The sequence below is a fragment of the Lepisma saccharinum genome, chromosome 13 (assembly GCF_977018435.1).
Source record: "Lepisma saccharinum chromosome 13, izLepSacc3.1, whole genome shotgun sequence".
Taxonomy (NCBI): domain Eukaryota; kingdom Metazoa; phylum Arthropoda; class Insecta; order Zygentoma; family Lepismatidae; genus Lepisma; species Lepisma saccharinum.
Window position 1 is genome coordinate 13,666,318 of NC_139241.1, and position 26,928 is coordinate 13,693,245.

Sequence of the window (26,928 nt, forward strand, 5' to 3'; positions counted from 1 at the left end):
AGATATAATGGTAAGTAAAATGGATTACAGGAATCCCGTTTCTAGACCAATTGTCTGTGTCAAACAATTGTCAGTAATAATTTGTGTATCGCTATTCAGAAAGATCTAACAACAATAAACACGATATATTGTAAGATATCGAACCATTGCTTACCTGGATTAAATTATTTAGAAAACTACAGAACTGCAAATATATTTTTTGTAATGAAATCGCTATCCAACGTTCATTTATAACAAGTTGAATTATCCTTTGTATACAGTTTGCTAAAAAAAATGTATGAGCAGCAATGAAATATATTATATGCCTAAGCCAGGGTTAAACATTTTTGAAGGTAGTGTAAACAAAACTTTGGTAGCCGTTTTCCTAAAAACGGATCATTTTTTCAGAAAATTATATGTCTTATATACACTTGGTTAGATTCACATAAAGTGACCCTTTCCAAAATGAATTCTAGATGTTATGCAAGCCAAACGACGCCTCAGTTGTTTTCGTTCTATAATACACAAGTGTTTACAGTTTATATTGCTATTTTGAATAGCGTCGCTTTTCAACTTCTTTAAATTAATCGCGTCGAAATAAGCTCAATTTATAGTGCGTTATAATTATAAGATATGCTTTAGAAGCATTAATATTTAAAATGTTTCCCATGCATAATGTTATAAGAATATCAGAAATGCAATAGCTATAACGGAGAAATATTTCATGACGGCCAAAGTACCCAAGCTTCCTCCAAGTGTTCTACGTTCGAGTTCCAGTTTCCATCTTCTTCAATTGTATTTAACGTGGCGTGAAATAAGAAAAATTAATTGTGACCCATAAGTTACTTCAGGAAAATGTATTATTAATGACTGCTTGTGTCAACCGATTCACCCTTTACAATTACAGTATACGCTACTTGTAATCCTAAGGTAGGTTTTAGAATAAGGACAACGCTCTTTTGTAGAAACGCTTGTAAAACTTTGATAATGCTATTATATTGATTTTTCTAATTTTATTTTTTTCCAGTAAAGAATTACTATGGTTCCTAACGATTATTTTGCAAGTTCATTCTCCAATTACATTTTATTTAAGCGTTAACAAACATAAACTTCATTTCTTGCATAAGAATATATTTTATTTTACGTTATATCACAAATCAAGCTTGATGCTTGTAATATTGATTTTTTGCATGATACTTAATATTATTTTTATTTTTTCTAACATTATGCATTTTCACGTTCCGGCAGGAATTGAGAAAGGTAAGTTACCTTAGGTCTGAATATTATATGTACAGTACAGTAATGTTGCTTAATGCTAAGGGAAGCCAGTAAATAGATCATAAATGGCTATAAAACAATTTCTAAAACAGATATAAGCTTGGAGATCGAAAAAGAGGGTTACAAAGCGTATGTGTTAGACATAGCTGGAAGATCAACACACCTGATGATAGAGGGCACTCAACACTAGTCCTCGATGTAATCACCTTTTTTGTGCAAGCACTTGTCACAACGGTAGATGAGGTTTTCCATACTGGTTGCACGGAAATCCGCGTCAAGTTCTCGTAGCCACCGTGAGGCAGCGGCTTTGACATCATTACATGTCAGATAATGGTGGCCAGCCATGTTCTGCTTTAGAGCAGGGAAAAGGTGAAAGTCACTGGGGGCTAGGTCAGGGTTGTAGGGGGGTGCTCTAGTCGTTCCCAGCGTAAACGCTGAATACACTCAACAGTTTCTTGTGCTGAATGGGGTCTCGCATTATCATCCAGAAGAATCACACCACGGCGGAGGAGACCAGAACTTTTTCTTCTGATGGCATCCCGCAACTTTAGAAGTGTCCTGCAATACCTTTCAGCATTCATGGTCTCTCCCTGTTCCAAATACTCGATCAGTAGCACACCTGATGCGTCCCAGAATACAGTGCACAAAACTTTCCTGGACGAAGCAACCACTTTGAATTTCTTCCTCCGTGGAAAAGATGCATGCTTCCATTCCATGGATGCCTGTTTCCTTGATGGAGTGAACAGATGCAATATTGTTTCATCACCAGTCACTACCCGGTGAAGAAAATTGTTCCCCTCTGCTGCGTAATGCTGCAGGATATTCAGCGACGTCACCGTTCTGTTGGTCTTATGGTTTTCGGATAGTGACCGTGGCACTCATTTCGCGCACACTTTCCTATACTTAAGGACATTAACCACAATGTTCTGCACGGTAGTCCCAGCTCAGCTGATATTGAGCGTAATTCTCTTCTTCTGTCCTCACGAATACACTCATCCACAAGAGCACAGTTTACGTCAGTGGCTGAGGTACTGGGTCTACCGCTGTGTCAAGGTATAGCGCCTTGAATAACGTAGTGTGGAAAACGACCCAAGAAACTGGTTCCAGAGACGGATGAGAACATAGATGGCAGTGCGATCAATGTCGGTGCTAATTTTCTTATGAAAGTAATGCGGCTTTGTTAGTTTTTGGAATATATTATGTAGATTCGTTTGTCTTGAAAGGCGGTACGTGAATTGATGGAAACAGTTATATTTGTGGAGTGGTTTGGAGTCACTAAATGGCATTAATTTGGAAAGAAAAGTAAAATAAAATGAATAAATAAATAGCATGCTTGCGTAACACAAGAAGAAACATCGCAATGTGATTCCGGACGTCAGGTCTTGGACTGTGTATTAGAGTTTATTTTTCTATGTTATTAGAATATAAATAGTATCCTGACAGATATTTCATACCGATGCGACAAACCACAAGCGTCGCTTGAAAGCGAGCAGTCGGTAATAAATGCAGCCTTTCGAACCGTAGGGACACAAGCTCTGACTGCACAGTTTCCTCAAGGAGATTTTAGACCAAAACGACACGCGACAAACGATACGAGGATTTCACACCAAAGCGACACGGGTCCTTCGGTCCAAGGAAACTTTCATACCGAAGCGAGACGCGACACATGTCGCTTGGAAACGAGCCAATCAAGAGCAACATTTCACATTGTAAAGGCGTCATGCAGCACAGGCCAGCGTTCGGTTGGTGAAACCCTCAAGCGATAAGTGTCGCGTGCCGCTTTGGTGCGCAATATCCCTAAAGCAAGACACACATTGCATCGCGCATACGCGAACAACAAACCAAGGCAACACGTTGCAAGCTATTGAGGAAGTGGCCCCGTTTGAGCGACACACAAGCGACAAAGCGACACGTGTGGCTTATCGTGTCGCCTAGATCTGTTGTTCGCACAATTAGCAGCAAACGCTTGATAATAGACTGAAGTGCCGGTTCAAGGCTGTCGCTTGTCACTTTGTTGGGAACTCTCCCTGTAGCGCGTCGCTTCGGTCTGAGCACCCTTCCTTTAAGGAGCTTTCCGACCGAAGTAACAAGTAGCATGCGAATACGACATATGAACGTGTCGTTTGCTGTTTCGACCCTCATGCGCAGTGAATGTTATTTTAGTCTGGAAGTGTCTGTGTCAAAAGTCACATCAGTGTGAACATCCCGTGTCGCTTGTCCCATTGGTCTGAAAATTTCCTTAGACTCATGTCGATGGCATTAAGGACGTTTTGTGGGTTTCCCCTTGTCGTTTCATGCAATCATCATTATCAGCATCGCCGCGATTAGTTTAAAGCGGAAGAAAAGAGACAGTAAATATAAAAAATATAAATGCTTCAGTGTGTATATCTTTAAAAGAAATGATGATGATGATGATGATAATAATTATGAACCTAATTCATACACAAAAATTTAGTTACCAAGAGCATTCCACGCGTATTTTTTCTCCCGTATTATTAATGAAAGTATAACGATAACAGGACGTGGTCGACTGTCTAGAATGTTCGTTAATATCTTCGCGACCACTGTACCAAATATCATATCAATTATCACATTCATAGAAATGCTTCATGTAAAAGAATCAGACGTTGCAGCGAAAACTCCATTTACTTCCATTATAAGCAGACGAATACCATGTACCGAGACCAACACCAGCGACTCTAGCGGTATCATATTCGAGTGGAACCAGCCAGAGAGCCCAGAACCGTGCCGTTTTCCACACTACGTTATTCAAGACGCTGTAGTCAAGGGTTGTCGTTAACAATACTGGTCCGTCCTTCTTTGAAGGCACGACACCACTTCGTTACATGTTGCCTTGAAATTGCCCCCTCCCCATACACCTCCACAATCTGCCTATGAATGTCAGAAGGTGTAGTGTTTTTGGCCCACAGGAACCGCACCACTGCCCTCACTTCTACTCTTGACCAATTTTCCAGATGAGTCATCATTTTAAATGTCCGCTTCTCGGGTATACATGGTCAGAATCCAAAGTCCTCAAACCTGAAACAAGACAAACATGTTATTAATCTACACATAAATTTTCGTTACGTTACAGTGAATAAAACAAAAGTTATATGCTTTGTAACCTTTTTTTCGATCATCCCTCGTATAATTATATTTACACATGTTACTTCTAAATGGTCCGCACCGACATTGAGGCATTTACCAAACTTTATCAGCGCACCAATGCCGGCAGCATAAAAGTCCCTGATCCTCTGTCTCAGCCAAATTCTAACCTCAGCCTAAAACTCTTCATAATCTATGAGAATATTTCTCAGAAATTCAAAGCAGTTTATGCTCAGATAAGCTACTGGTACACGAACTACAATTTTTGGTGGAAACCGAATCAGTGTGCTATGTACCTTCACGGAGATTGAACGCCGTACGTATTGATTATAAGTATACCTCGTTTCCAAAAACCCGCGGACAACTTTCTTGGAAATTCAAAGGATCATGAATGTCTATTATTGCTCGCCTGTCAGCCCAAACTATCTCTTACACTCTATAAACATTTGTTCCCGTTGCATACTCAATGTTGGTTCTCCAGTGCCCATGAGTGAGTACGACGCAATTTTGTAGCGACTGGCTGTCTGCTTTTTTTTCTTTCTTTCTTTCTTGTCGATTGCTTCTTGGAGTGGCGTTGCCTGACTGCTATTTCATTGCCCCTTTTCCTCGGTGTGGTGCGTTGCTGATCGTAGTTTCATTTCACTTCTGCAACTGTTGTTGAAGTCTTCATTTCTGTTTCTTTTGGTCCTGGGAATGGCTATTAGCCTGCTTCCGGCGGGGGGAGGGAGGTGTTCACAGCGGTCCAGTGGGTGAGCCGTGTGCCCATGCTTCTGACTGCGGCCTTGGAGTGTGTTCTGAGGCTGGTCCAAAATTTTTCAGTCTCTCTTCTGCTGACGCATTATATGCTGTTGATCTCGAGGTCTTCTTGAATTTGTCTGTTGGTGGCCACTGATTGTCCTGTCTGCCTTGTTTTGGACTACTTTGAGTTTTTGAATCGTCGTGTTGGCAGAGTGGTGCGTGCCATGCTGGGATGGCATATGCACAGTCGGTCTTATCATTGTTTTGTCGGAAGTTCCTGAATATCGCGAGTCCTCCCAGTCGTTGGTTTCCTTTGTACTGGAGTTCATCTACTTGACTTCTAAATGCAGCTGAATATAAAGAGCGAGTCGAGAATTATACTCGTATGTGTTGTCCGAATAGTGAAAGTTTTATATGGCAAATATTTGTCACGGTAAATATCAAAAATATCTCTAAGAATGTTCTTTACAGGTAGTCTTCTTGCCAACAAAACACTCAACCCTGCTTTTTCTTCTGTCATACACTCTGTGAGCACGGTTGCCTCTTTTTTAAAATTGTTCTGCGCATGTCATTGTAATATCTAGCGTTTGCTATCCAATCTAACATAAATTTGATTGCGCTGACATCTATTTATAACTTCCAAACTACTCCTTGTGGCCGTTTACTGGTTTTACTTGGTATAGTATAATTATAGCTCTTTCCAGTCTTACGGCGGGCGCTCTATATGGAGCGGAGAAGCGACCAATCCAGCGAGATAAGAAACGCAGCAGCTTGTAGAACGAGGTGCTCATAGTAGTTCCTCCCCCTCGACATCGTAACTCCACCGCTGTTGTCTGGTTGGTCTGCTGTGTATTCCCCGCTCCCTACTACCTTTGCTAGCATATAGAGCGCCCGCCGTAAGAGTAGAAAAGAACTATAGTGTGTATTTCTGTTGCTAGGCTTAATGCAACAATAGAGTTGTATATTGTGAAGATAAGAATATGCGCGAACGCTGCATCCATATATTTGTATCTAGAGTCGCTTTTATTTCACTTATGGCTAATCGCGACAATGAGGATGAGTGATGGTATGCTGAAGACACGCTCGCAAAGAAGATCTATGTCCGGGCCGGGATTCAAACCCGGGATCCCTGGCGTCTTAGTCCGCTGCAGGCCCGTACCCAAGGGGGGCATGGGGACTATGTCCCCTCTTCCTCGAGCTCAAGAATAATTTGATGTGAACCCATAGAAACCTATGAAAATAACGTTGATAATTTTTCAAATTTTGCAACAATTTCGATTTTGTCCTTGCACAAATGAATGGGTTGTTTGTGAAGAGAGACAGGCTCAAGAATTTTGCAACAGTCAATTCCTTCTAATCGATGTTCCTGCTTTTTCGTTTCGGACGCTACTTGCAAAAAGAGGAACACTCTTCCACCACTATAATTACTGTGCTTGTTTATGATTTATGTAGGATATTCTCTAGAATACTGTGAACATTGTTAAAATTGTTTTGATTTATTTATGAGTCAGAAACGCTTGTTTTATACTCAACAAGCGGCCTGGGCATGGATGTTTGTGAGTGTCCATTCATCAGTTTCATCATGTCACCACTCATCCCCATCTTCGCAAATTTGCCTCAAGAACTTTTAACACAATTTTTCCAAAATTCAATAAATTCAATACAATATCATTTAAGAGATTCTGTCAATCAGATTCTTTTTACTGCAACACTTCTTCTTTTCTACTTGTAATTGTCTTGAACATAAATACACAGGGGTGTGACCGTACAGCAAACTTTCACATTGTGTAAAGAACATCAAAGTGAACAGATTAGATGCTATGAACGGTTGAAATTGGTATATTTCTATCCTATATGTATGCAACCCAATGTACAGGGTTCCCAATGACCTGAAAAACCTTGAGTATCTGGAGAAGTCAGGAAAACCAAGCTAGGATTAAGAAGGTCAATTTAAACACAGGAAATTTGTTAAAAAGCACCCAAAACTTGGAAGAGCCAAGGGAATTAGATGATATTTGCTTGCCAGGATTGGTAGCCGAAAACACATTTCCTTTCAATTTTAAAGGAATCTATCTTTGGAGATTACACTAAATATTAAAAAAAAACGTCATTTTATTTCATTTTTCGTTTACTTTTAGAACTATTCAATAAACTTGATTCATTTTATTAACTTGCAAAGTTGAAATATAACTCTTATTTATTAGCAAGTTAAATCATTATACAGTAGTCTGGAAAGTTATTTTTAAATACGTGAAAAAGCCAGGAACATTCAAAATCGGTGAACCCTCATATATCACCGCTTACACATGTTGCTTATCCTAGGCTATGTGTAGTGGCACATATTTTTGGTGAATAAAAGCAAAATTTCGGTCAATTTAAGGTTCAAAAACGGCAAATAAAATAAAATAACGGTGTTACAGCGGTGAAAAATCGGATCAAAAGTGACATTTTGGTTTTAAAGTTGTGAATATAATCCTAAATTTGATCTAAAAACTACACTTATTCCACAGAATTAACATTTCACTTATAATAGCACATTTATGTAGTTATCAGAGTATTAAGTTTATTTCTGTGTAAAGGAGTCCATTTTGTCCAATATTAACAGCAGAATTAATCAATTTTCCGGGAATTGCATAACTCGCAGGATAATTCAGACCTCAGAAGGTGTCGCGTCTGTGAATAAACTCTAAATTTATGTAAAATTCGTGTTTAAGAGTTAATTTCGCTTTTTTGCAGTTCATTTCGCATTATTTCGTGACAAAACATGGTCACAAAATGCATCTCACACCTTTCAAAAACATGAAAAATTAACACTACAATGTGTTTTTTCACATTTCGTTTTTTCGACAAAAACGAAATATGCATGCCCCTAGCTATGTGATTTGTTTGCATTAATAAAGAGAATTTCGTAAGTGTTGTAAGACATATTTACAATCACAGGATTCATGTAGTCTAACCGTATCATAGTACATTTTTTAACTCTCTGACAGAAACAAACGTCAGTGTCAACTGCGATTTTTATCGTTGCTTACATATAGGTTAGAAAACGTTGTTGTTCGAGGATCCGTAGCATCGAAATGAGCAAAACTGTACGGAGTACATGAATATTGCAATAAAGATGCAGAAGTCATCAAAATTCACTCTTCACAAAATGTTTGTAATATTCTTACATTAGGCAATACGTGATAAGTGGCTCGGAAGTTGAAAACCTATAAATTGTCAAAAAAATACCTATAAAAAGACGTAAAAATGTCAAAAAAGGACCTAAAAACGAAAAAAGACGTATAAATGTGATCCAAATTAATTAATAACTTCAGTTTTAATTACATATTTAATGAATAAAAAAATACAAAATTATGGTGGTATGGAGCACACAGTGCGAAAAAACTGATAGCTTGAAAACAAGAGAAAGTAGCCACTTACAGCGCGACCTTCCAGACAAGTTTTCGGTTAAAGGAGCTTGTACAGTACCTGCTTCAGTCGTCCCAAAATGTTTTTCTCTCGTTTCAGGGATCGGTTCAAAGATATTTATTTTATTTCTTTACTACAGAAAGGATGTTTAAGAGGTGATGAACTGATGATTCTAATTGAGAATGGGCAGTAAAAACGTAGTCGAAAGAGGGTGAAGTTGCAAAAAAAAAGCCGTTAAGACCTAAAAAAAGGCTAAAAAAGGACCCATAAGCCAAAAAAAGCCGAAAAAGGCAAAAAAAGGACAAACAAAACCCACCTTTTTCTGGCCTACAATGACCCAAAATGAACATATACGTATTATGTTGGGCCTCGTCTTCGGACACTAGGAAAACAAAGGATATTTCCTCAACTTGCGAGCCTTAGTGATAAGACAAGATGTTGGAATTCAACAACACATGGTATCTGTCAGCTGGACGTTCTCGTGTTTACGCCGACATATGCCCCCTGCCTATCACCTATCGTCTAATCGTCGACGCCTTGCAAACAAGGGGTCCCGGGTTCGATTCCCGGTGAAGGCACATAGAGTTTCGGATCCCACTTTAAACATCAGGTTCAGTCTCGATTAGCCATACTGTGCATAAAGTGGACATAAAAATAGCAAATCAATCAAAACCTATCGCCTAATATAACAATATTCAAAACTTTTTGTGAGGAATGTATTATAGAGCATCAATATGTATTAAACGAAATATGTCTCCAGTAATTTCACATACATAATATAAACGACGTTAGGGGTCCCGAGTTCGAATCCCGGCATGAGAATGGCTGTTCTTTGTGAGTGTTACTTTACCAATTTCATCATATCATCACTCATCCTCATCTACGCCAAAAGTAGCAGGAAAGTGAAGTAAAACATAGCAAATCAATCTAATGAAATCACATCGTGCTTTGTGAGATTTTTGATTGAGTGATTGAATTGGCTCGCCAATTTTTGCTAATCGCGAAGATAAGGATGAGTGATGATGATGAAATTGATGAAGGTATGCTCACAAAGGACACTCATGGTCAGACCAGGATTTGAACCCGAAACCACAGGCGCGAACCACTTCCCCACGGAATTCGGGTAAACAGCACAAGTTTATGGATAACAATAGTAGTGGCATTGTACGGAATACGTATTTGGTACTGTCAAAAGGGACATGAACGTCCGGAAGGAGAGGCAAGGGGGGGACACGTCCCCTAAAAATTAACCTAATCGACCTAAAAAGTATATATTTCACACCTAATTTCATTTCAGTCACAGTAATTAATGATAATTATTGTAAGGATGTTGAAGGAACATGGTAATTTCAGACTGAAGCCGTATTTTGTGAGGGAGTATCACTATCATGAAAAAAAACCCTTGCTTAAGTCCCTCTCTGGAAAAAATCCTTCGGACGTACACGAAAAGGCATAAGGTTTACAGCAACATATTAAATATTGTCTATTATTTCTTAGTTCTTCGAGCTTCAAATCGTCTCATCATTAAGGTAACTTCGTGCTCTCCACTTTATTTTTCTTTTGAAAGAAGTCCGAAACGTAATAGACCCACCACCATCGATATCTTAGCGCAACTGTTGCTGCCTAACCTTGATGAGCCTCTGGCAAGGTTTCAATGTCACAGTCGCCAGATAAAACCGGTTTTACGACTTCCTCCCGCCGTAAACTGTGCTTATATTTCACAGCGGAGAGGAATACCTGAATAGAAGCCCCCTCTCTTGTTGGCGGGCATTGTTGGCTGGTCTTGAATTATTAACGTTGAATTTTAAATTCAACAGTTTAAAATGTACAGTCCGAACAAAAGTGCACTGTCTAGGCACGGAGAATTGATTTTTCTGACCCCTGGCATTCTTACTAAGCGTGTTCATTTAGTCCATGTATATAACGAAAAACTCCATGAAGGACAATTGAATGCTGAAATTGGTAAACGCTGTAAGTGCCACAATAATTCAAACACCGTTTTCCACGTTAAACTGTTAAATGTGCCATGCTTTATAATGTGGTAAACGTGAAATGTGGCTGGTAGCCCTCTAAGTAGTTCAAAGGGCGTGTAAAGAGGTCACTAGTGTGCACGTTCTTACGGGCTGATGTGCGGAACGATGCAATTTCCCAACACTTTCGATGCTGCTGATGCAGACGGCGATGTTCTTCTTCGCCTTCTGCCAGCCAGGGACCTGCAGAATGCTCGCTTCTTCACACTTGGCAGGAACAGAGAAGCCATTATGCCCAGTATTGGTGTATGGTGTTCCTCGTCCCTCTCGTCTAATTAACAATATCATTCAATGAATGAGTTAAAGGTTAAGAGTTAAAATTAACAGTTCATCCAACTCTCACGAGAGAAGGTCGTTAATCCTTCACGCATATATTTCATATGTTACTTATATGGAAGATAAAACTTCGACATACACATATTTATTATGCAACAAGTCTTTTCCAGGCAACTATATTTATTCAAAGTTCTAAATGTTTTTGTATAACAATATGAATAAAGTTAATTTCCGTCATTAAACACTGTAAGCTCTGCCGGATCTACAAGGGGGAGGGAGGCGGACACAAGTAGTAAAAAAAAGTGCGTATGTAAAGAAAACGTAGGTACCTAGGGGTACAGAAACGAATACAATATATACAGGTAAAATTAAAGTTCCCTGTAGATATAGCACCGTGTCATGAAGGCACAATTTAGGGTATGTGGGTCACTCATATTTTCGATGTCGACATCTTGGAGGTGATGTGATTAGCACCACGCTACACCCTCCCGGGTACCATTTGGTTTGAGGCTGAGTTGGTTCTAGAGCCGATTTATGCGGGAACAAAGCCGGAAAAATTCCGACCGTAGATCGCCCACCCCGAGTTTCCCGTGTGACAGCCAGACTAGAATATAACCAAGCTAGAATTGCACGAGAAATGCAACGGTGAAGGTTTCTTCAACCTATCTTTAATCAGGAAAAGTTACGACTGCGTGATTGTAACAAATGTATCATTTTCCAGATGTGAGAAAAGAGTATCGTATAAATATCATATTACCCCCTTCGTATTTAAAAATTTTGTGTTGAATTTAATACGGCGGCCGTCTGCATGGAACACCAATGCCGTTCCCCCTAAGCTTAATCTGTTTCTATCATGACAAATTGTACCCAGTCTAACTCCTTTACTTTTTATAGGGGGTGTTAAGGGACTTTTGAATCACCCTCTCGGCCCTTATATGTGACTTTGTCAACATGCCATCAAGAATCACACACACCACACTCACATACATTATAAACGTGTGTGTGTGTATAAATGTATGTATATATATATATATATACGAGGGGCGTACTATAATGATTTACACTTTATTTTTTTTCAGTTCCCACCATTCGAGAAGTGAGGACTGGCATATGAAGCTACAAGTATAGTCTACCGATTGCAGGAAGCAGTGGCCAAAAATGATTCCCGGTGTTCACACGGCAGCACGTTCCGTACATCATTGTCAGAGGACTATTGGACAACATGGAAAGCGACTATAATGGTCAGCGTTGGACAAGTTGGTTTCTATGGAGAGAGGGTGTGACCACAGCAGAGATTTACAGACGATTGGTGGCAGTGTGTAGTGAACATGCGCCTTCACGGAAAACCATTTACAATTGGGTGGAAGGCTGCAAAACAGGATGCACATCAACAGAAAAAGGGACAAGTGTTGTCACAGTCACTTTCCTTCCAGAACTGAGCACTGCTTCCTGCAATCGGTAGACTAGACTCGTAGCTTCATATGCCAGTCCTCACTTCTCGAATGGTGGGACCTGAAAAAAAAAAATAAAGTGTAAATCATTATAGTACGCCCTTTGTATATATATATGTGTGTGTGTTTGTGTGTGTGTGCGTGTGTGCGCGCGTGTATAAAGGTAGGTAGCTGGAGGTGGCTTTTGGTAATATTTTGCGGGGAGGCCCAAGATTTGTAGATCCGGAACTGACTGTAAGGTAATCTATTCTCTCGCCGCTGCAAGAACAAAGTTGACGTAAACAAAATCACGTTTCACCTGGAAAATAGTTTCTTTCCTAAGTGTTCTTTCAGGTGTTATTTTGCCCATGAACACATTAACCGTATCGATTCAGCCCATAATATAAGGTCCCGCAATTTTAAAATAGCTTATATGTTGAGTAGTTCAAATGTTCAACACCAGGTGGTAATGTGGAACTTAAATCTGGTTCACAGTAACAATTAACATCCTGTTGTTGGATGTCTTACGCTTCCAAAGGGTCATTCACGTTGACGGCGGGCATATTTAACACTTCTGAACTGACATAAACTAAAAATAAACTTTTCCACGTCCTATTCCAGGTTGTTATTAGAACGCCACATTTCCACCTGGTGGCGAAAATTTGAACTATTTTTTTCATCAGCATTCGCTTCCCCGTGGTCTCTAACCAAGTTTCACCGCAGTCCGATGCTTCGAACGGGCTCCAGAGGGCTCTGAGTAATTATAGTATAGTTGAAGTCCTGATTCGAACTCCAGTTCGGTGTATTTCACACAGCTCGAGAGGAAGCCGACAGGACGCGTATCTGGTTTCGAGCCAGAACCTGTTTTTCTGGGAAGAGTTGTCACTTTTGCCTGCAGTGTTTCAACATTCATTCGTTCACTGCGACGATACATTCCCAAGCTCTCCACATTATGTAAATATATATATATATATATATATATAGCACAACACAATAACACAACCTAGAAAAGAAAACGCAGCCGCAACCTCACGTTGAGAAATATGTAAAGAAACTAAATTGGCAATATTTAATTTACTCCACGACAAGTACTGTCGTCAGTTCCAAACAGAGACGCTATTGGTGGAAAAGGTTTAGAGGCAGGATGTACTGGGCTCTATGCGGACGTGACGCATGGTTGTTTACTCCTGTAAACTCCTGATCTTTCGGAACTTGCGTTGAAGTAAAGTGGCGTTCGAATCAGGACTTCAACTTTATAATAGGTTCTGTCTACGTAGGGACCACTAAAAAGAAATCGAACGCACACGTTTTAAATTCCTGCTTCAAAAGCAGGAAGAGGTGGTTGTTTCGTATGCATACGAGATTAATAACACTCTCATACGTCAAGCGTTTCAGCTTTCTCGCACAAAGGAAGTTATCTAAGGCACGTCTTATTTTGGGTCCAAGGCCAAGTTCTATTTCTTATCTCCATGCCTTGAAAGCGAGTCGGTCTCACCTGAGCATTACTCATGCTGCGACGTCAGGCGAAATTCCCCTCCTCCCCCTCCCTTGTTGTCACGTGACCTCGTGATTAATATCCCTCCCCTAAGGAGACAGTGTGTGCATTCTTTACGTCTTGGACTTCAGGGAAAAAAACTAATTTGCCCCCCCTCCCCCTTATTGGGAGTCTGACAGTTGTCATTTGTTTGCCTGGAGAAAAGATAATTTCTTCTGGAGTTGTACAGAACACGTGTCAAGTTGACGATATAGATTTAACGGTCTCGAATGAAACTTCTTATTGATTGAAAATTGGTTATTTATAACATTGAATACTTATCCTTGATCATCAAAACGAAAAAAAATATATTGATCTTGTCTTCCCAATCATTTTGAAAGTGATATCTCATGAACTGGAGAACTTACAAAGAAAAAAATGTGTGTGTATAAATACAGGGTAATTATAAATAAACTGTTTATGATATAAGAACATATTAGGCATGAGTGGATAGGAAAAATCCTCGCATCGGGATTAGTAAAGAATACGTTATTTCATCCAGGATACAGAAAAAGTTGAAATTTGTTCCCCAGTGTTATTTGGACTCAGTAAGGAAGCGTTTGTTTAGATGCCAGTTTTTTTCCATTCTTACGGTGTATAAAATTTCTTAAGTTAAACCAATATTTATGTTACACCTTCCTAGTTGCTATGTAAATGACATTTGGACTTGCATAAATGTTCCTTCAGTATGATCGTGTTAGAGGCTGAAGATTTTCAAGCCATCTGAGCCAAATTCTTATCGAGAATTCCTTCCAGGTTATGTTGATTACAATACGAGCATTTTACCATTTAACCACCTGTGGAACGTAAAATGTGATCAAAAAAACGTCCTCTTATATCCGAAACGAATAAGCCCTTTATAATGTAGCCTTTCTTCCCGCCAAAACCTGTATATTTTCCAATTGGAGCAAAGGATGAATCTAATTGGCTACTATGGTCGAGTACCTCACGTATTGTGACAGTAGAGATAACTCAATTGTACGTACCTGCCCTATAAGAGACAGGAACAATTTTAATGTGCTCAACGGCCGCTAGATGGAAGATATTTTTGTAATTACTTACTTGACTTTTTTTAATGAAAACAAATTCATAATTTACAAACTAAATATTGTATTTTCTACTAATTTCAGGCGGGCAAGAGTCTTCCAGTTCTGGTGTTGTACAGCGATTCAAGAAATTCAAAAAGTCATGCTGTTCCAGATCTGCGAGGAAGGTAAGCTGTATTTATTACTTTTACATAACTAATGCATTACTATGTGACATATATTCTCTATTTCGGGGTTTTTATACTTGATACTGTTGACTTTGGTCAGTGTTTATGTTCTTGTAACACTTCCGGTTTTTGTACTTTATCAAACAAGTTCACCAATAGCATAAACACAAATCAATTAAGTTAATAAATATTTTTTGCATTCTTACATTCTGAGGACTTTTATATTTCAAGCTGACATTTTCGTGCAAACCCATACAGAAGCCAAATAAGAGGAGGATATAATTTTGATAAAAGAGAAGGTACGAATGACATGGGAAATTGTACTTTCAACTTAGGCGCCGACTCCATGGAGCTTGGGGGGGCTCGAGCCCCCCCAATGTTATCGATGTGGGGACAGAGCCCCCCTCAAATAGTTTTGCTTAAGAGAATCTAATGTATTATTTTGCTTCTCTTGTAAAGTTTACTCTGAATTGTGCCACATGAAATTAACTTTAAATACACATTTGAAATGTTCTAGACCATCAACTTTGGGGGCTGAGACCGCTAAACCATCAACTTTGGGGGGGAGGGAGCTATGACCAGAGACAGAAAAACACCTGACTTATTACTATATATACTAAGTATATAATTATGAGTATTGTTAACATTTTTACTAAAAAAAAAGTTTCAAAATAAGATGTGCATGAACTAGGAGAGTGGATGGGACGTTCGGGCTACAAATGGCTCTCACATGACTTTCAGAACGAGATCATTGATATATTAGGGGGATCTGTTTTGCGCTCCGTGGTAATATTTTGCTATTATGGTTGAAGAAATTTGTGACACATCCATCCATGACCAATTGACATTTTGCATTCGAACTATAAATAAAATTTTTAATATTTTAAAGGAATTCATGAGCTTTTACGAGATTCCGAACATTGAGGCCAAAACTTAATAAAGGGAGGGAGTCATTCATTGATTTATTTCAATGATCAGACCCCCCCCCCCCCCAATAATTTTGACAAGTCGGCGCCCCTGACTTTCAATCGATGCAAGCCTTTATAGAATGAATGAATGAAATAAATTTTTTGGGAGCGTCGGCACTTCAGGCCATTCTGCACCCTTCAAAATATCCCCTTACCTAAAACTTATCTAAAATTCTGACCTAAGACGTTCAAACAAGAGGTGTCAATAGCCCCTTAGGAAGAATTAAACAATCTTTTATAGAATATATTTCGCTGTTTTGAGAAATGTGAGCATTCCGAGAATAAATGTTGAGCATCGGAGTTGTCATTGCCATATTTACAATTTTGATGTGTTGTAAAATATATTTTTGCTAAATGTGCTGTTGTGAGTATGTGTTCCGTTCGGCCCGACCCTGTGGCCGAGTGGTTAGCACATCGCGCTGCGACGCCAAGGGTCCCGGGTTCGAATCCCGGTCGGGCTTGGGTGTTTGTGAATGTCCATTCATCAATTTCATCATTTCATCACCCATCTTCGCAAATTAGACAAGAGGCACAAAACGCGAAGTAAAATAAACTAAATCAATCAATCAATCAATGTGTTCCGTTCTTAATCTACTAATAAAAATTATGATCTGTAGTGGAAATGTGTATGTATGTATGAAACCACATAAAGTAAGGTAACCATCTGTACGTAAATATATGGCTCGCTTAGCATATATGTCCACACGTTCGTTTTCCATATTTATATTATGTGCTTCAACTAACTGAATTGTACCCTGTCGACCTCCGTGGGGAAGTGGTTAGCACAGCGGGCTAAGACGCCAGGGGTCGCGGGTTCGGATCCCGGCATGGGCATGGGTGTTCTTTGTGAGTGTCCATTTATCAGTTTCATCATGTCATCACCCATCCTCATCTTCGCGATTAGCCAAAAGTGGCAGAAAAGCGAAGTAAAATAAACCAAATCAATCAACTGAATTGTACCAAGACTATCATGGCTGCTTAATTTCGATTGAAATTTCACCATCTTTGATGCCCTGCCTTCGAGTTATTTTTCGAGGCCTTTTATCCTTATGATTGCTGCGTAGAAATGCTTGATGAGTCCACAAAACTGCCGTATTACTAGGGCACTGTCCTCTGGGATTCATGCCCAGCTTATTAAGCAACACATTGATTGATTGATTGAGCTGTTGATTAAATCCACATTAAAGCTAATCGGGACTTGACCTACAGTATAAAGTGAGATCCGAACCACTATGTGCCTTCACCGGGTATCGAACCTGGGACCCCTTGATTACAAGGCGACGACGCTACCACTGCGCCATTAAGCAACAAACAAGAGAATCTCTAATACACGCATTGCATAACAGAGTCAGATGATATACACAGCTGTAGACCCTTATTCTACATTTAGATGGAGATATTTTCCTTGCTGATAGTATACAGTATGTTTAATATGATATGTTTATTCTTGATTGAGCGTCAGTATGGTCACCCATTCAAAAATTGTGCCTGCTAAACGCTGCTTGGCTTTTCAATCATCCAAAAGAAACGCTGGTTGACATGTGTGACATTAGTTGCATCTTCTTACAGGTCAAGACGCGGCATTTTGTGGGTATGTCTTCTTGGCTTCCTTTGACCTACATTGTGGATTATAGGATTTCTCATCTCATCTCATCTCATCTACAATCTTGGGCTACCACTTTTATTCCAACAATTTCCTGTCCTTTAATTTATTCAAAAGTTACAAGGCAAAAACTTCAAAAAGTGCTAGAAGAATGACATATTTTAAATATTATTTGTTACGGAAAAATCACTGACATTAGCGAAAAACTAAACAGAATATTCCTCGTAGCTCACCTAATGAGGATCAAGACTAATAAAAGATTATCTGCATATGACCATTTGTTACTGAGATATAGGTCATTAACTGGAAAGTCCGCCATATTGGACGCCATCTTGAATTACTCAAATTGTTTAAGTTTGACAGAGTGACATCAATCAGATCGGAAATGTACACAATATAAGCTTTCAAAAACAGTCAAGACATTTTATTCATACCTCAAAACAAGGTTATGTCACTTTTTGGCATTTTCCACCCAGACTATATGTGTTAAACTTATCTAGATAGCTACTAGACCTCATCTACTTCTTTCCATCTATTTTTTATATTTTATTTTAGAGATTGTCACCATTACACTGCTCGAATTTTGTTGCTTAAATTGCTTGTTTCTATTAATTACTATTCCTGGTTCCTTTTAATGATTGGTTGACGCTATGCGCACTCCCATCTTGTTCTCTTGATACCTACAGGATTTGTACCTCGGTGTTTCTTTTAACATAATTCGATTTGTGCCTGTTGAAGTGTTACAACAATCAAACCGCAAGAACGCCAAAATAAATCAACAATGCCAATAGAAGCCAGCAGAGCAACGAAACTTCACTTCATCATCAGCCACACGAATCAGTCGCTCAGTCACGCTTTATAATAATTATAGAAACGGATGAACAAGTTTCGTTCATGAGTAATTAAATGGCACAGAATCATCTTCGCAACATGAACCTACATAAACCGAATGGGAACATTCAAATGTAGTAGTCCATGTCTGATCAAACGCAGTAAGTGAAGATATAATCTCTCCATTGTTAGTATCGGCGATCAAATGCTAAAATTGGGATATGTATTCTAAATAGTCACTAATGCATTGTGCTAACAACTGAGAATAGAAACTTCTAGGAAAATAGTTGAATGAAAGAATACGTCACAGAACTATAGTTCCGGATAAACTTGAAGACACTCGGACCTTATCTTCCTCACAATCTTCACAAGGCGAGGCTACATGTCCCTTCAATGTTGCCAACTCTTGTAAAGACAGCCACGTGGACATATGGTGGCCACATCCTTCGTCAAGATTGTTTCTTTAAGTTTGTCCAGGAGTATACTGCCCAAATCTCAATATTTTTATTTAATCTAAATCGTCACAGAGAATAATAATAATAATGAATACTACCAAGTATTGATCAAGATAATGTGTGGAAGTGATAGGTATAAGACATGGGCAAAAAGAACCATCTTGACAAACAAACTTGATACAGACATAGTAGGACATCTCTACAGCAGTGGCGGCGATTAGGGGGACTAGGGGGCAGTTGTCCCCACTTTTCTCCACTTTTACCCCCGCACTATGCTAAACTTTATCTACAAAGCGAAATATACTGTATTTTACCCCCAGTTTTGGCACCTTGCCCCCCCCCCCGGTTTTGGAACCCAATCGTCACCACTGCTCTACAGAAATAGTGACACTAAAATGTCAGAAATGAGAAGCAGCTGCAATAACCCAACTAATGACATAAAGCAGCTATCGAAACTTTAAGAAAGTTAATGTTATTCTAATCAAACCATCAACTGAAACTTTGAAAGCTATATATCCGCGTAGGTTACCGTAGAAATCTGTCCCTGGAAACAGGGGCTGCTGAAGATAAACATTTTCAGCCGCGAGCGAGGTGGACTTTTGGCACCCCCCTTATTTTCCACCCTGGTCGGCCCACTTTCCACTCCCAAGAAATCCTTGATTGTGTTCTATATTTACTGCTTTTGATAAGAAAAATAATTGCCTTATTTTTAAATACTTTAAGTATTACTGTTAAAGAATACGTTTATTGTAGGTAGGCCTATACATTTATTTAATACCTACATAATGATATCAAAATAGCAGTATTGGCTTAGCCGAAATTCCTACAATGTATGTATTATGTTATGTAGCAGTAAATTTAAAAATTTCTTCTTGGAAGCATGGTAGCAATGGGGACAAAGGCTATATTGAGCTGTATTTCTGGAGTCCCTAAATTTTTACTTCGATAAATTGATAAATTCGATAAAACAATATATCGCCGATTGCCACTATCCGTAATACAATAAATTCAAGACTGATGATGAATACTTCTTTATCTGTGTCTAACAATAAGAATCGATTGTACGCTTTAAGTTGATGAATGATGAAAATTACTTGTATTTTTCTTTCCGTCTGTCATCTATTATTTATTCATTATTCTTATATTTTCTACATCTTACTGTTATACACCTACTTTCACTAAATTGATGCTTGTCCTCCAACAATTTACTTATATCCTTTTAATTTGTGCTGCCATCTATTTTTCTTTTTTAAACTCCTTTCTTTCCATCTTGTGTTATTCAAATATTTTGTTTGTAATAACACTTTTTTAAAGAAATAGTTACACTTATATAATAAAAATAAAGGTTTTGACGCTACTCAAAGAGGACAGACCTGTTTGACGCCCGGCTCTTAATCCGCCCCCCGTCTGGACACCTGTTACAAAGTTACGACAGCAAACCAAATACCACAGCATAATCTCTTGTTGTACCTAGGTACAAGAAACTCTCAACTTATCCTCCTGACACTGGGTCAAGTGTGAATTTCTTTCCTGAAAAGTGCTCCTCTGTCCAAGAAATTTCAAACCGTTGTTCCAAACATTTACATTTGTTATTATGAACGAAATACAGGGTGTACACAAAGTCTCTGACACATTTCAATTATTAATAAATCAGATACTAATGAAGATACAAATAAACTGGTGATAGAAAGATAGATAAACTCAAAAGGTTTTATGTCCTGCATCAGTACACTTCTAAATGTGCTCCTTTTGTCGCACTTTTACCTAAAAACAATATCTGCCACATATCCCCAGAGAAAAAAATCCATTGGGGCTGTTCCGGGTGTCCTTCGGATCCAATGATTGATTGGTTGATTGAGTTGGTGTTTTAAGTTCACTTTATGCACAGTAAGGCTAATCGGGACTGGACCTACAGTTTAAAGTGGAATCCGAATCACTATGTGTATCCACAGGGTATAGAACCCGGGATGAACTGAAAGCCAGGATAAACAACGTGATAGCTACAGTGGATTAATGACCCCATTGTGGAAAGAAATCGATTATCATCTTGACATTCTCCGAGTGACAAAAGGAACATACAGAAGTGTACTGATACAGGACATAAAACTTTTTGAGTTTATCTATCTATCATTGCCACCAGTTTATTTGTATCTTCTTTAGTTTCTAATTTGTTAATATAGTAAAACCTCATTAATCCGGACTAATGGGGGGGATAAGTTAACCATTTTAACGAAAGTCCGGATTAACTTAAATAACCTAAAAGAACAGTAGAAAGTGCATTAAAACACAGTTTATAGCAACAAAACACGTTTATTATGGTGTATTTAAAGAGCATGGGCCTAAAAACATTATACAGTACGGTACAAAGTCTGCGGAAACAGAATGCCATCAGTGTTTGACTGCCTTTTCTTTGGGAAATTCTCTTGTTGACTTCTAACCACATCTAAAACCTTGCATTCTGCTTTTTTTTCCTTTTGCCTGTCCGGATTAAGCGAAGTCCGGCTTATCGGGATCCGGATTAACGATGTTTTACTCTAATTGAAAAGTGTCAGATACTTTGTGTACACCATGTACGTAAAGTTAACCTTAGAATAGACAGAGAGAGATAGAGATTCCGGGTTCGAGTCCCAGTTTAGGCAAGAATGTTCACCCATGAGCCCAATAAATTGAAAAGCAACATCAAAATAAAGCAAATCCAATTGACTTACCTCAACGAATCATTATCGCACATCCCAAGCCCATGAGCATAGAAACTTAAAAGTGAAGGGTGTCTCCTCCTTAATGACGTAAGCACCCAATGATGGCTAATAACGACGATGAGGATGAGTGATGACGTGATGAAATTGATGAAAGGACACTCACAGGGAACACCCATGCACATGCTGGGATTCGAAACCGGGTCCTCTCGTGTCGTAGCGTACTATGCTAACTCCGCTACGCAGACCGGCCACCAGTCGATATTGTACTAAACTAAGGAAGTCAGAGGAGTGTTCTCGTATTTTTTAACATTCAATACGGAAGGTTGTGACTTCAGCATTTCTGGATAAAGTAAATGCCGAGTTTTGGGGTAATGGTTACCAGTCCTCATCCTCGAGTTCGCCATTATCTCGCGTATTAAAGTTCTCCCACAATTGATTCATGTAAATACCGGGTGTCCGAATTGAAAGGCCCTCATTTCAAATACTTATATTAAACATAATATACAGGTAAGAACAGTGTGGTAGGTGGTATATGGTAGCTTAGCTGTGGAAATTTTAAATAGGTAATGAATAGTAAGGATTCGTTTATTTTGTATCGTTCCAAGGGGTGAAAAGTGAAAATGACAACCAATGCTGAAAAAGCGCAAACTGTGTGTTGGTACGCAGAATTGGGATCCATTATTGCAAGAAATCCGTTCGTACACAAATTTTGGGAGAGCAATCTCACGTGACGCCGTACGAACGGATTTATTGGGACTTCGTGCAAATGCATCTGCAATGAGCTGAAAGTTTTCCTCTGATGTTGGTGATCGGCCACCACAATGCCTTTTGGCGACAGATCCTGTCTCTAGAAACGCTGCTTTCCACGCCTTGATTCTCTTGGCATCGGGAAGGTCTCTGTGATACTCTGCACGAAACCGTCGTTGAACTGCAATAATGGATCCCAATTCTGCGTACCACAACACAGTTTGCGCTTTTTCAGCATTGGTTGTCATTTGCACTTTTCACACCCTGGAACGATACAAAATAAACGAATCTTTACTATTCATTACCTATTTAAAATTTCCACAGCTAAGCTACTGTGTACCTACTACCACACTGTTCTTGCCTGTATATTATGTTTAATATAAGTATTTGAAATTAGGGGGTTTCAATTCGGACACCCTGTATATTGAGATATATATAAACTATGTTCAAATTATTTCAACTGTTAGTTTTACTAGCTGATTTTCCAGCGTTGCCCGGGTTTTTTGAACCCAATCTTTTATTAAACAGGAAAATAATGAATTCTTACAATAGCGTACAATCTACTTGGAGTTCAACGGCATTGGGAGTGTGTCTATTCACCTTAGCGACCTCGAAAACTTAAGATTCCACACTAATATCGGTCGTTTTAGATTATTTTTACATCTCACCCCTTCCCTCCCCCACCCCTATGGCTGCCAGAGGCGTCTTACCCCCACAGTATTTCTTTCCAGATTGTAAGTGATATGTACCAAGTTTGCTTGAAATTGCTCCAGGATAGCAATATCGCACCTTCTGTGTAGGCAACCAACTTCACCGTGCTGTGTAGCGGGAAGCATATCTTGCAGGATAGGACACGAAAATCCGACGCAACAGAATGCTATTTTATGTCCCCTTCCCACGCTCACCCCTAGCGGTGCCAGGGGTGTCTTACCCCCACAGTATTTCTTTCCAGATTGCAAGTGTTATGTGTACAAAGTTTGGTTGAAATTGCTTCAGGCGTTCGAGAGTTATGCCGGAACAAACAAACACACACATACATACATTCTTATATACTGAATATAGATTGCCAGACAGGATTTATATTTTGGCTTTTATTATGCTTCACATCATATTCAAAGTTAGAAACTTGTTGTTTAGAAATGATGTATAGGTGTTCTTGGTCTTTAAGATAAATCGACCTTTTAAAAAGTAACCAAACATCGTACATAACATAATTTATATTTAATATAACCATTACACCAAAACGCTGGGTAATGGCGAACATTGCCATATTTCATACAATGTAATATTCCTAAACCAGAATTAAACGTTGTCTGTGAGCAATAAAATTATCCATCACAAGATGCTAAGTAACCCAAGACGCGTATCTCTCTTAAGTATTCACCATTATCCCACTCTCCCTTCCTAAAAACATAAATAAAACAAATGTAAACCTTCATATATTTATTTTTTTACAACTTACAATCATTGATGCGTGTAATTTGTCTCCAAGAAAAATTCCAGCAGAAAGTAACTGTAAAAGTAATTCATAGTTAATTTTTGATTGCCAGTAACTGTAACCTGGTTACTTTTTAATGAGTAATTGTAACTGAGTCCACCTGGTTACTTTTTAATTAGTAATTGTAACTGAGTCAACCTGGTTACTTTTTAATGAGTAATTGTAACTGAGTCAACCTGGTTACTTTTTAATGATCAATTGTAACTGAGTCAACCTGGTTACTTTTTAATTAGTAATTGTAACTGAGTCAACCTGGTTACTTTTTAATGAGTAATTGTAACTGAGTCAACCTGGTTACTTTTTAATGAGTAATTGTAACTGAGTCAACCTGGTTACTTTTTAATGAGTAATTGTAACTGAGTCAACCTGGTTACTTTTTAATGAGTAATTGTAACTGAGTGAACCTAGTTACTTTCTAATGAGTAATTGTAACTGAGTCAACCTGGTTACTTTTTAATGAGTAATTGTAACTGAGTCAACCTGGTTACTTTTTAATGAGTAATTTTAATTGAGTCATGGGTGCCCACGTTTTTTCTAGGAGAACAGTCACAGAAACGTTTGTTATTATTATGATTATTTTACTCCTATTATTATTGTTTTATTTTTGTTGTTGTTGTTCTTGTTGTTGTTGTTGTTATTATTATTATTATTATTATTATTACATTACTACTACTACTACTACTTATGTTTTCCTAAATGACATACATTTGTAATTTCCATATTCTGTATATCTATATACAATTTGCTGACTAACTGAGTCAACCTGGTTACTTTTTAATGAGTAATTGTAACTGAGTGAACCTAGTTACTTTCTAATGAGTAATTGTAACTGAGTCAACCTGGTTACTTTTTAATGAGTAATTGTAACTGAGTCAACCTGGTTACTTTTTAATGATCAATTGTAACTGAGGCAACCTGGTTACTTTTTAATTAGTAATTGTAACTGAGTCAACCTGGTTACTTTTTAATGAGTAATTGTAACTGAGTCAACCTGGTTACTTTTTAATTAGTAATTGTAACTGAGTCAACCTGGTTACTTTTTAATGAGTAATTGTAACTGAGTCAACCTGGTTACTTTTTAATTAGTAATTGTAACTGAGTCAACCTGGTTACTTTTTAATGAGTAATTGTAACTGAGTCAACCTGGTTACTTTTTAATGAGTAATTGTAACTGAGTCAACCTGGTTACTTTTTAATGAGTAATTGTAACTGAGTGAACCTAGTTACTTTCTAATGAGTAATTGTAACTGAGTCAACCTGGTTACTTTTTAATGAGTAATTGTAACTGAGTCAACCTGGTTACTTTTTAATGAGTAATTTTAATTGAGTCATGGGTGCCCACGTTTTTTCTAGGAGAACAGTCACAGAAACGTTTGTTATTATTATGATTATTTTACTCCTATTATTATTGTTTTATTTTTGTTGTTGTTGTTCTTGTTGTTGTTGTTATTATTATTATTATTATTATTACATTACTACTACTACTACTACTTATGTTTTCCTAAATGACATACATATGTAATTTCCATATTCTGTATATCTATATACAATTTGCAGAACTGTATACTTAACATTAATTCATGTAGGACAAAAGCTGTTTTTTTATAGTTAGATAATCAGTGTAAAATAGACTGTAAGCTTAAATGTAACCCTACTTTAAATAATAATAATAATATTAAAAATAGTTTTGGAACTTATGGCCTATAAGTCACAGAAAATAATACTTTTTGTTATAAAATAGATCTACAATTCCAACACTCGAATTACATTAACTGTTTCCAGAAATCTCAAGGGGGGCGGGGAGTGCCATGAGCCGAGTTACATTTTGAAACAAGTACCTGTAAATATAATTCAGTTATTTTTAAGAACCATGTCACAGGTAAGTGACATGATAATGTCTTCTTTGGATGCTTATGTGAAAGGATTTTAGTACTCTCCGCTAAGGCAATTTCATTTTTTTTTCAGATCTACTGCGGAGTGTGCGTGACCGTGTGCGTGACCGCATCCTGGGTTGGGGCCACGCACTTCATCAAGTACCTGTACCTCGTGAGGATCACCCCTCCGGACCCCGATCCTGAGCTTGACATGGGCTCGGGTTCGGGTCCCGACTTCGCTCAAGGCAGCGTCTCGGATGGCGACGGGAACGTGACGAGGACGCTCGCCCCGCAGCATCATGGGAAGGTAAGGATGCGTCAAAAGTCTAGGCCTTAAGGTCAAATTTATTAACATCGTTTCACATATCCATTATATATTTTCCAGCACACTCAATGTTTTATTTTGGCCTGGTGCGGGACACACTAAGGTTCCACAAACTCTAAAACTAAATGCTAAGCTCTAAACTTGCCCCTTCTAACCTAACCACATATGCATTATTAGATCTAAGCGGAATTGTAGTGCAACGACCCAAGTTTTGTCGTAACAAAAGACTTATTAGTTATGTTTATGTTCATTTAACCAAATGTTATTCCTTCATTGTATAACACGGCCTGTATGGTCAAAGTAGATTTCTAGTGTTATCAGTCACTCGTATAGGAAGGCCTGTATGGTCATATGATAATTTTCTGTGCGAGGTTGGCAACTCCGCAAAATTAATCGAGTTGGTAACGATGGGAAAAGTTAGAGATTTAGTAGTTGTATTTGTGCTATAACCAGGACGAGAAAGGAAGAGCTCCCCTCAAGCAGGTTTGGCTATACTTAAAACAAGCTCAACATGAGCATATGAGCTTTTTGCTCAAGTGTAGTACCCCCTCTAATCCAAGATTTTTGTAAAAATGCCCTCAGGAATTTTCTGTGAAAGGAAGAGCCCCCTCAGATTGATGTGCCTATACTTACAAAAGGCACTTCTGTGAGATTGTTGTCCATAAATTTGTTAAAAATATGCCCCTCTTGATATTTTTTTTGGCCACACTTAAAACTAGGCCAAGACACACACACATACATACATATACACACACACCCATACATATTTACTTCTGGTTTAAGTTCAATTGGATACCAGCTTCAATTTGTATATCTAGTATTAAAAATAATATAATTCTTCTAGAATTGCTCCGTGACTCTCTCATTTCTTACATCATAAACATATGATTTTTCTCCTATGAGAATAACACTACATATGGTGTCATCAGGTAAA

General features: G+C 38.4%; 1 protein-coding gene across 4 annotated transcripts in view; it reads left to right on the forward strand.

Moving 5' to 3' along the window:
• The window catches only part of LOC145997181 (solute carrier family 35 member F3), a 242,637-nt gene that overhangs the window by 113,771 nt on the left and 101,938 nt on the right, over positions 1–26,928 (forward strand). For all 4 annotated transcript variants that reach the window (XM_083133888.1, XM_083133889.1, XM_083133890.1 and 1 more), the window contains 2 exons: positions 14,912–14,994; positions 25,761–25,976. In XM_083133888.1, coding sequence (XP_082990014.1) covers positions 14,912–14,994; positions 25,761–25,976 — 299 coding nt within the window. The remainder of the gene's footprint in view (positions 1–14,911; positions 14,995–25,760; positions 25,977–26,928) is intronic.